General features: G+C 43.8%; 2 protein-coding genes across 7 annotated transcripts in view; one reads left to right on the top strand and one right to left on the bottom strand.

The window, feature by feature from the left end:
- LOC129811357 (ribosomal protein S6 kinase 2 alpha-like) overlaps nt 1-11,358 on the bottom strand; it is a 110,598-nt gene that overhangs the window by 5,342 nt on the left and 93,898 nt on the right. For all 5 annotated transcript variants that reach the window (XM_055862595.1, XM_055862592.1, XM_055862594.1 and 2 more), the window contains 11 exons: nt 11,194-11,282; nt 10,175-10,239; nt 9,876-9,978; nt 7,748-7,878; nt 6,996-7,121; nt 6,677-6,766; nt 6,419-6,577; nt 4,294-4,455; nt 725-801; nt 466-583; nt 121-258 (listed from right to left, as the gene is read on the bottom strand). In XM_055862595.1, coding sequence (XP_055718570.1) covers nt 121-258; nt 466-583; nt 725-801; nt 4,294-4,455; nt 6,419-6,577; nt 6,677-6,766; nt 6,996-7,121; nt 7,748-7,878; nt 9,876-9,978; nt 10,175-10,239; nt 11,194-11,282 — 1,258 coding nt within the window. The remainder of the gene's footprint in view (nt 1-120; nt 259-465; nt 584-724; nt 802-4,293; nt 4,456-6,418; nt 6,578-6,676; nt 6,767-6,995; nt 7,122-7,747; nt 7,879-9,875; nt 9,979-10,174; nt 10,240-11,193; nt 11,283-11,358) is intronic.
- Nucleotides 3,321-11,358, top strand: part of LOC129811358 (uncharacterized) — a 90,465-nt gene continuing 82,427 nt past the window's right edge. Inside the window, exons 1-2 of one of the 2 annotated variants that reach the window (XR_008752869.1) lie at nt 3,321-3,742; nt 6,406-6,495. The gene's annotated coding sequence lies outside the window, so the exon portion shown is untranslated. Of the gene's footprint in view, nt 3,743-6,405; nt 6,496-11,358 lie in introns of those variants that run through there. The other variant, XM_055862597.1, reaches the window with a different exon arrangement.

The raw sequence follows: 11,358 nt of genomic DNA, 5'->3' as shown, positions 1-11,358 counted from the left end.
TGGACTGATGGTACCTGCATCTGATGGTCATGGTGTTTCAAAACTACTGACGATCGACCAGTCAATCGCGATTGACCCATTTGGTAACCACTGGTTTACAGTATAGTATGAGTCTAGTACCTTGACTAGCTTGGCATCCTGGTGCTGCAGCTGGCTGTTGGATAGCTTGTCCCTCTGGACGATCCAGGGGTGCTTGAGAACCTGCATTGCGGTCAGCCGCTGGTGGGGGTCCACGTGAAGCATCTTAGACACCAGGTCCTATGAAGACACATAGCTGGGAGGTTAGATGAGTTTTAAATTATATACACTGTATCTCTATCCTTGAAATCCAAACAGAAATACATTTAGTCATTGTTCCACTTCACTACATTGCGAAAAGAAAATATAAAAGCCAGCACAGTTCAGGTCGGCACGATCACATGAAAAGTTATGTCACCCAGCAAGTCCTAGTCAGTCCTACAGTACCTTCGCTGCTTCCGACACGGCGTCCCAGTTGCCTCCAGTCAGGGTGAAGTGACCACTGCCTATCCTGCTCAGGATCTCATCTGGAGTGTCCTCGGGCCCGTTGGCAAACGGCGTGAAACTGAGGGGGGAGGGAGGGAGAGAGCACCAATCAAATGAGAATGAATGTGTATGTATATGTGTAAGTGAGTGAGAACATGACATTTTGTTGGAGTGGGATACAGTGCACAGCTGTATGACTGGCATGTCGTGTGTTCCTTACCCAGCCAGCATGGTGTACAACAACACTCCCAGACTCCATATGTCACAGCCCTCGTCATAGCCCTGACGCTTTAACACCTAGAACCCACACAGCATTAGGTCACAACACTGTCCACCATGCATCACCTGGGTAGAGCTGTACACCCAAAGGCAATAAAGTGCGTTGACAAGGATGCTAGCCTATCGATGCCCCCTATCGCACAGAGCTCATGGACGGCTTCCTCCTATTTCCGCGAACTGCAACATCAAAAACGGTAGATCCCGTGACTTTAAACATGTTTAACGATCTATATGGCAATGGTCATGTCGATGCATACATATTTAGTTATCTTAAGATGGATGTGTCTCAACATACCCCAAATACTCTTGACGCAGGCGAAATAGACCTTGGGTGAAAGTTTCAATTGAAACAATGAACCGTCTTTCAGGTCTCTGATGGATTGGAAAGGTCATTCAATACATTTCTGAAATCGCCATCTTGAAGAAAGAATGAGGGGAAGGATTTACTGTGTCACCTCAGTGCTATGGACCGGGTTGAGGGTAAAACATTGCCATGTTACTCAATGACATGGTTTGCTATGGGGAATGCTAAACAGAGAAATTGCTCGCCCTCTTTGTGGAATTAGACCACCAATCAATTGCTAGACCATACAGTGCCTTCAGAAACTATACATACATACTAAAATATCACATTTACATAAGTATTCAGACCCTTTATTCTGTACTTTGTTGAAGCACCTTTGGCAGTGTTTACAGCCTCAAGTCTTCTTGCGTATGATGCTACAAGCTTGGCACATCTGTATTTGGGGAATTTTCCCCATTATTCTCTGCAGATCCTCTCAAGCTCTGTCAAGTTGAATGGGGAGTGTTGCTGCACAGCTATTTTCAGGTCTCTACAGAGATGTTAGACCGGGTTCAAGTCCGGGCCTAGAAGGTCATCATCCCAGAGTCACCTCTTCACTGTTGACGTTGAGACTGGTGTTTTGCTGGTACTAGATAATGAAGCTGCCAGTTGAAGACTTGTGAGGCGTCTGTTTCTCAAACTAGACACTAATGTACTTGTCCTCTTGCTCAGTTGGGCACCGGGGCCTCCCACTCCTCTTTCTATTCTGGTTAGAGTTTTTTGGCAATTTCTCACATGGAATAGCCTTCATTCTCAGAACAAGAAAAGACTGATGAGTTTCAGAAGAAAGGTCTTGGTTTCTGGCCATTTTGAGCCTATAATCGAACCCACAAATTCTGATGCTCAAGATACTCAACTAGTCTAAAGGCCAGTTTTATTTCTTCTTTAATCAGAATAGTTTTCAGCTGTGCTAACATAATTTAAAAGGGTTTTCTAATGATCAATTAGCCTTTCACAATGATCAACTTGGATTAGGTAACAACGTGCCATTGGAACACAGGAGTGATGGTTTCTGATAATGGGCCTCTGTACACCTATGAAGATATTCCATAAAAAAATGTATTTATTTTTTAAATCAGCTGTTTCCAGCTACAATAGTCATTTACAACATCTACACTATTTCTGATCAATTTGATGTTATTTTAAAATGGACAATTTTTTTGTGCTTTTCTTTCAAAAACAAGGACATTTCTAAGTGACCCCAAACCTTTGAACGGTAGTGTACACGCACACACAATATATCGGTGAACATATCGGAATTGGCCATATCTGAAAAATGCCAACATTGGTATCGGCCCGATGTCTAGTTTAACGCTGATGTGCAAAACAGATGTCAAAACTGAAGTACATACCTATATAACATAAGTACATGATGTAATGACGCCATGTAAAATGTTGCGCTATACGTGCAACACACCTAAACTAGCCCACAATGACTGCTCGATCCACACAGCAGACAAGTCGAGCAGTCATTTGAAAGAGTAAAGACATTTTAGCGAGACAACTCTAAGGCAAAATCAATTAAAGCCAAGATAATAAAATTCATTGCCCTTGACAATCAACCGTTCTCTGTCATGGGTGATGTTGGCTTTGGTCAAGCACCGGTACACTTTTTTTTGGTACTATTTGACAGAAGTTCTCCTACCAGAGGTACACAGTAATAGTCACTGCTATTAGCTTCATGACTGACATTTGGATCAGCGATATCAGCCCCGTGAGCATGCTGAGTGTCAGCACAGTGGGTCGTCGAGGACTTCCTACTGAGGGAAGTCGTATTGCATGCTCATGAATGTGCTGGTTCTCATACCGTTGCTCCTATTTCAATGGCATTTGAGAACATGTTTGAAACTTGAACACACTAGCTAGCTCCATTCTAACAACTGACTGGAGAAATAAACTCATCAACTGCGCCTGCAGCAGAAGTGATACCCTCTGTCATGGCATTGAAACTCCTGCTCAACAAAACTGGCAGGGATGTAAACAAATGTGCACAAAATTTGAGATAAGCTTCATGTGCGTATGGAACATTTCTGGGGGCTTTTTTTCAGCTCATGGGACAAACACTTTACATGTTGATTTATATTATTGTTCAGTGTAGTAGTCGTATTCTAATTTGGAATTCTAACGCCACCGATTCCGTCACAGAACAGTGGAGTGCGCATGCCCATTCTGACTTTGTCAATGCTATGCTAACCAGTTAGCTAGCAGCTAGTGTGTGACGTTAGTGCTGACTAGTTTCTGTGGATTGAAGATGGCCCCTTTTCCCGACGAAGTGGATGTTTTTACTGGCACACATTGGCGAATTAAACAGTTGCCCTTGACAACAGTGGGCCCCAGCAACAAAACTGCCCACACAGGCTGTGAACAAGTGAGTCGGTGGCATTCTCTCTTTACTGTGCTCAATGCTATGTTCGATGCTCAGGGCCGCTACTTCGATGCAGACAAGAAACAGGATTTACGTGAAATGTTACAGACACAGCTGGACAAGATGGAAACGGACACAGTGACAGTGCGCACCGAGGAAGAGAGGCCATGGACAGACAGAGCTGAAACTTCACTGCTTGACATGTATGATGAAATCCTGGTTGAGACTGAAACGACGAAACAGCACAGCAAGTAAGTGAAAGAAATAGGTTTTGATTATGTTTCACTGGTAATGGGAACATGCATAAATGCCCAAAAAATATATATTTTGGTCAGTGTGTGTGTAACCTTGATTTAACTGGGCAAGTTAGTTAAGAACAAATTCTTATTTACAATGACGGCCTACCGCAGCCAAACACGGATGACGCTGGGCCAATTGTGCGCTGCCCTATGGGACTCCCAATTATGACCGGATGTGATACAGCCTGGATTCGAACCAGGGACTTTAGTGACACCTCTTGCACCGAGATGCAGTGCCTTAGACCGCTGTGTCCATGTGTGTGCGTTAACTATTTAACTGTACTAGAATGCTTAAAAGGCTGCTAAAATGTTATATCGTTTTTTTTTGTTGGCAAGAAAAATATTGGATATCGGTATCGGCCAAAAATGTAATATCGGTGCATCACTAATCTCTCTGTGGTTTATTTTCCATTAAAACCCCCAAAATATCACCTGATAGGGGGCATCGATGCGCTATGCATGTATTAATCATCATCACAAACACACTCTCTCACGGGCCTTACCTCCGGGGCTACAAAGTTAGCGGTGTAGCATGGAGTCATGAGCAGGCCGTTGTCAGCTCTCAGCTGCTTGGCAAAACCAAAGTCACAGATCCGGATAGACTCAGGGTTCCCCGACTCATCTACATAAAGGATGTTACTGGGCTTTAGGTCCCTGTGAACAACCTGGCGAAGAGGAGAGGGTAGGGGAGGAGGAAGAGAGGATAAGAGGTACGGGAAGAGAGCAGAGGGGAGGTACAGGAGGAAGAGAGGAGGGGAGGAAGAGAGGAGGGGTAGGGCAGGAAGAGAGGAGAGAGGACGGGATAGCAGAGAGAAGGAGGATAGGATGAGAGAATTTATTAATTAGTAAAGATTAAATGTGAACGCAAAAATAATCTACTTCAACTGTTCACTTGTTGGAGATTGGCCATATATTATTAATATATATATATATATATATATATATATATACACACACACACAGTAGCAGTCAAAAGTTTGGACACACCCACTCATTTAAGGGTTTTCCTTTATTTGTACTATTTTCTACATTGTAGAATAATAGCAAAGACATCAAAACTATGAAATAACACATATAAAATCATGTAGTAACCAAAAAAAGTGTTAAATCAAAATATATTTTATATTTGAAAGTCTTCAAAGTAGCCACCCTTTGCCTTGATGACAGCTTTGCATTCTCTCAACTATCTTAATGAGGTAGTCACTTGGAATGCATTTCAATTAACAGGTGTGCCTGGTTTAAGTTAATTTGTGTAATTTCTTTCCTTCTTAATGCTTTTGAGCCAATCAGTTGTGTTGTGACAAGGTAGGGGTTGTATACAGAAGATAGCCCTATTTGGTAAAAGACCAAGTCCATATTATGGCAAGAACAGCTCAAATAAGCAAAGAGAAATGACAGTCCACCATTACTTTAATACATGAAGGTCAGTCAATCCGGAAAATGTCAAGAACTTTTAAAGTTTCAAGCTCTATGATGAAACTGGCTCTCATGAGGACCGCCACAGGAAAGACCCCGAGTTACCTCTGCTGCAGAGGATAAGTTCATTAGAGTTACCAGCCTCAGAAATTGCAGCCCATATAAATAATTAATAGAGTTCAAGTAACAGACATCTCAATATCAACTGTTCAGAGGAGACTGTGAATCAGGCCTGCATGGTCGAATTGCTGCTAAGAAACCACTACTAAAAGGACACCAATAATAAGAAGAGACTTGTTTGGGCCAAGAAACACGAACAATGGTCATTAGACCGGTGGAAATCTGTCCTTTGGTCTGATGAGTACAAATTTGAGATTGTTTCCAACCTCCGTGTCTTTGTGAGACTCAGAGTAGGCGAACGGATGATCTCCGCATGTGTGATTCCCACCATAAAGCATGGAGGAGGTGTGGGGGTGCTTTTCTGGTGACACTGTCAGTGATTTATTTAGAATTCAAGGCACACTTAACCAGCACGGCTACCACAACATTCTGCAGCGATACACCATCCCATCTGGTTTGCGCTTAGTGGGACTATCATCTGTTTTTCAAAAGGACAATGACCCAGCACACCTCCAAGATATGTAAGGGCTATTTGACCAAGAAGAAGAGTAATGGAGTGCTGCATCAGATGTCCTGGCCTCCACAATCACCTGACCTCAACCCAATTGAGATGGTTTGTGATGAGGAGGACCGCAGAGTGAAGGAAAAGCAGCTCAGCATATGTGGGATCTCCTTCAAGCATTCCAGGTGAAACTGGTTGAGAGAATGCCAAGAGTGTGCAAAGCTGTCATCAAGGCAAAGCGTAGCTACTTTGAAGAATCTCAAATATAAAATAATTTTGGGGTTACTACATGATTCCATAAGTGTTATTTCATAGTTGTGATGTCTTCACTATTATTGCACAATGTAGAATATAGTAAAAAATTCAGAAAAACCCTTGAATGATTAGGTGTCCAAACTTTTGACTGGTACTGTATATTTTAAAGAATGAATATTGGAACACAGAGAAAAAGGAAATAAAAACAACATACTAAGAATAAGAAGGAATATCAAACTACTGTTTAAGTCCATAGTGACCAGTCTGTTACAGTGTGTGTGTGTGTGTGTGTGTGTGTGTGTGTGTGTGTGTGTGTGTGTAGATGAGCGTCTCACCCCCTGTGCGTGGAGGTATTCTACAGTCTTGGTGATGGTGTGGAGCACGGAGCTGGCTTCTCGCTCTGAGAAGACCTTCTGTTTGAGGATCCGGTCCAGCAGCTCCCCACCTCTCATCAGCTCTGTCACCAGATACACCTGCTTCCCATTGTCATACACCTGACAGATGGAGAGAACACATGATGGATGGCTCAGGGTGTGTGTGTGTGTGTGTGTGTGTGTGTGTGTGTGTGTGTGTGTATATGTGTGTGTACTCACGTCCTTCAGGGTGATGATGTTGGGGTGCTGGCCGTATCTCAACAGGATCTCAATCTCCTCTGAGGGGTCTGTCATGGTCTTGTCAATCACCTGACAATAAACAATAATATTATAAATCCTCCATTAGGAGACGGTGTCAGAGACGAGATGAGAAATGACGAGAACGGCACTCTCCAAAAAGACCTTCGTCAAAATAATGAATAGTCATGTCCAACTACTGGTTTGAAATGGATTCAGCAACCCACAAGGTGGATGGATAAGAACTTGGGGTTCTTGGGAGAGTGACTCAACCCAGAGAGGGAGGTTACAGTGTTCTGACCTTGGCAGCGTACTCTGTGTTGGTGGCTTTGTGGATGCAGCGCTTGCAAACGGAGAAAGAGCCCATGCCGATGTCCTCCTTCAACATGTAGCCATCGCTGAACAACACGTTCTTTCCGTGGAGTTGCTGTATGAACCACACACACACACATCTATGGTATAATGTTTGAACTACAGTCTACAACAGTCCTTTACAAACAACAATCAATGCATTTTAATTTTATACTTTCTTCTATTATGATGTATTCATCCATCTACACACACACACCATTCCATGATCACACATCCAGCTCACACAGACACAACCACACTCCCCATCACAGTTGTGGTAAAGCACAGAAAACATTGGATGATGTGCTTGATTTGACCTCCATCCATACTGATGGTATTAGAACCAAGCAATTCAACTGGACTAGAGGTTTACTCCTCAACAACATGTGCAGTGTAAATCCACCAAGTAATTAAACCCGAGCCTTATCTGCCCTAAGTAAGTATGGCTTTCACTGTCATTATATTATACTGATTGACACAGTGTTGTAGGATGGAGAAATATCGCCATCTAGCGGTCAGAGAGTGAAAGAGCATGTTCTCCTTCAAAACACCAATAAAAGACTTGGGGATCTTGGGGAGGTAACCATCTGGCTGTCAGATAGCCCTCTCTCTTCTTAAGAAATGAGAACGCGCCTGCTAAATGGCATATAGTATAATTATATATTAATAGTAGGCATTTCCCATCTGTGATGGACTGCTGACCTGGACCACTGGGTGTGGTGTGGGCTTGGCCGGCTCCTTGGCCCCCTCCTCATCCAGCATGGCCGGGGCGACGAAGCTGAAGCCACGGAAGAGCTGGTGAGCTCCGGCACTGGGTGGAACACCTGGGGAGTCTGTGGGAATCAGAGCAAGAACACAACATCATACACACTTGAAACAGACTCTGAAACAGACAGGAGAGCCAAAGAGTATTTGTTTTTTGTCACAAATGTACTAGTTTGACTAAATGTTACCAGCCGACAAACTTCAAAATGGCATTATAATATGTTTCATTCACCTAAATACACTCTCCCTTAAAGTTAAAACAACAACACTAAAATTAGACTGTGCTCCAAGGTGATGTAAGCAGCTGACAAGTACCAACTGTTTGATTCAGTCCACCCGTAGCGGTGTTGGTAAAAAGCGGATCTTTCTCGTGTTCATGGATACAGTATTTTCCACGTAATTTCCATTTCCCGTAAAAAAAAACGAAGTGGGGACTCCGCTCAGGCGTCTTGACGCCTGCTACGTCAGGTTCGATTCAGTCAGATTTTGACGCCTGCTACGTCAGGGTCGATTCAGTCAGATTTTGACGCCTGCTACGTCAGGTTCGATTCAGTCAGATTTTGACGCCTGCTACGTCAGGTGCGATTGTCAGATTTTGACGCCTGCTACGTCAGGTGCGATTCAGTCAGATTTTGACGCCTGCTACGCCAGGTGCGATTCAGTCAGATTTTGACGCCTGCCACGCCAGGTTCGATTGTCAGATTTTGACGCCTGCCACGCCAGGTTCGATTGTCAGATTTTGGGGCCTGCTACGTCAGGTTCCATTGTCAGATTTTGACGCCTGCTACGTCAGGTTCCATTGTCAGATTTTGACGCCTGCTACGTCAGGTGCGATTCAGTCAGATTTTGACGCCTGCTACGTCAGGTGCGATTCAGTCAGATTTTGACGCCTGCTACGTCAGGTGCGATTCAGTCAGATTTTGACGCCTGCTACGTCAGGTGCGATTCAGTCAGATTTTGACGCCTGCTACGCCAGGTGCGATTCAGTCAGATTTTGACGCCTGCCACGCCAGGTTCGATTGTCAGATTTTGACGCCTGCCACGCCAGGTTCGATTGTCAGATTTTGACGCCTGCCACGTCAGGTTCCATTGTCAGATTTTGACGCCTGCCACGTCAGGTTCCATTGTCTGATTTTGACGCCTGCCACGTCAGGTTCGATTGTCAGATTTTGACGCCTGCCACGTCAGGTTCCATTGTCAGATTTTGACGCCTGCCACGTCAGGTTCCATTGTCAGATTTTGACGCCTGCTACGTCAGGTTCGATTGTCAGATTTTGACGCCTGCTACGTCAGGTTCGATTGTCAGATTTTGACGCCTGTTACGCCAGGTTCGATTGTCAGATTTTGACGCCTGCTACGCCAGATTCGATTGTCAGATTTTGACGCCTGCCACGTCAGGTTCTATTGTCAGATTTTGACGCCTGCCACGTCAGGTTCTATTGTCAGATTTTGACGCCTGCTACGTCAGGTTCCATTGTCAGATTGACGCCTGCTACGTCAGGTTCCATTGTCAGATTTTGACGCCTGCTACGTCAGGTTCGATTGTCAGATTTTGACGCCTGCTACGTCAGGTTCGATTGTCAGATTTTGACGCCTGCTACGCCAGATTCGATTGTCAGATTTTGACGCCTGCTACGCCAGGTTCGATTGTCAGATTTTGACTCCTGCCACATCAGGTTCGATTCAGTCAGCTTTTTACACCTGCTACGTCAGGTTCGATTGTCAGATTGACGCCTGCCACGTCATATTCGATTGTCAGATTTTGACGCCTGCTACGCCAGATTCGATTGTCAGATTTTGACGCCTGCTACGCCAGGTTCGATTGTCAGATTTTGACGCCTGCTACGTCAGGTTCGATTCAGTCAGCTTTTTACACCTGCTACGTCAGGTTCGATTGTCAGATTTTGACGCCTGCCACGTCAGATTCGATTGTCAGATTTTGACGCCTGCTACGTCAGATTAGATTCAGTCAGCTTTTTACACCTGCTACGTCAGGTTAGATTGTCAGCCCTGGTCTGTCTTGTCACGCTAGGACAAGTTACTCTTGTCAACTTTGACCTCTTACCTTTGGGTGTGCGGGAGGTGAACTCTGAGTCGAAGTAGAAGGTGTCGTCTGGTCGGGCCACCGCCGGCTTGAACGGTGGTGGGATCTCTCGCCGGAACAGTTTCTGAAAGGGTTAAAATAGTTTCTGAAAAGTTTCAAAGAGTTTCTGAAAGGGTTCAAATAATGGAGACTTGAGAATCGCCCGAAGCATATGACAAAATTCATTTAAAAATGCTAATTGGATAATGAGATTGATAATGAGTCCTGATAGGACTACAGTATGAGTGTGCGATGAGTGCTAGAGGGGAGGCCCCACTCACGTTCCAGTCGATGGTGGAGAAGAACGTGTGGCGTTTGATCTCCTCTGCACCATCCGCCCCGGACCCTGTCCACACAATCACACTATTAGTATGGATGACTGCATACAACATCACCAGCTCTATGCTTAAAGCGGCAATCAGCAGTAGAAGCAATGTGTTCTTCACGCCACACTGGCAAATTCACAAACAGATCTTTGGATGCATGGTGTGTGACCATTCACCATATGTAGTTTTAACCATGTTTATATTTGTTAAATACAACAAGCTGATATTTTCAGTTCTGATTGGCTACAACAGTTGAACTAAGCTCAAGAGACATTTAAGTTATATTCTTCAAGAATCAATAGATACTTGGACCAACTTAAACGATCGTGCCCCAGGTTATATGAAAAACCACATTGATATGGTCTATAACCACCACAGTTACAATACCAGAGCTGGTGTTAAATCTTGTAAAATCCCAAGAGTAAACAGTACTGTGAGGAGCCCGTTATTCTATACAGGCATTTGTCTATGGAATAGCCTCCCCTTAGAGATCAAGCAAAGAAAAGGTAGAACTGGCTTTAAAAAGCAGGAAAAGGTTTTCATTTGGACAAGTTTGTCTAAGAGAAACCACTCCACTGCCCCCTACAGCTGGTCAGGTGTATTTATTTGAAGGATCAGTATGATGTGAAATTAATATATGGTTGATTTTTAAGGTCATGCAGTGAATAGTTCCACTTTTTATGTTGTCAATATAAATACATGTATTTATGGTTGTTTGCAATTTTGTCTTTCCTTTTAATCATACGTGTTATTTAATGAATACTTTCAAGTGATATCCTCTGGGTCCACATTGTACATTTTGTTGTATATGTCTGTTCCCCAAAATACATTTAATTCAATACATATACTTAATTTATAAGTCAAAAACTGGATGTACCAACTGCAGATTGCCCCTTTAATATCAAAATCAGTCTTATTATACCACAGTGATTACTCTCCTGTAATTACCTTGTCACTGGCTAGTAAGTACTCACCCATTCTGTTGGTGGGGTTCCTCTTGAACAGAGCTCGGAGGAGACTCTGGGCCTCTGTACTCAGGAATTGGGGCATTCCCAATCTGGCCCTGCAGGGTGAGACATTGTTAAATCCAGAAGTTTTATAAAAAATAGCAGCCTGGTTAATCCAGACTGAACGCTGCT

This window comes from Salvelinus fontinalis, chromosome 15 (assembly GCF_029448725.1).
Source record: "Salvelinus fontinalis isolate EN_2023a chromosome 15, ASM2944872v1, whole genome shotgun sequence".
In the NCBI taxonomy this organism is placed as follows: Eukaryota; Metazoa; Chordata; class Actinopteri; order Salmoniformes; family Salmonidae; genus Salvelinus; species Salvelinus fontinalis.
Note: the sequence above shows the minus strand (reverse complement) of the source record. Positions and strands in the feature narration are given on the sequence as shown.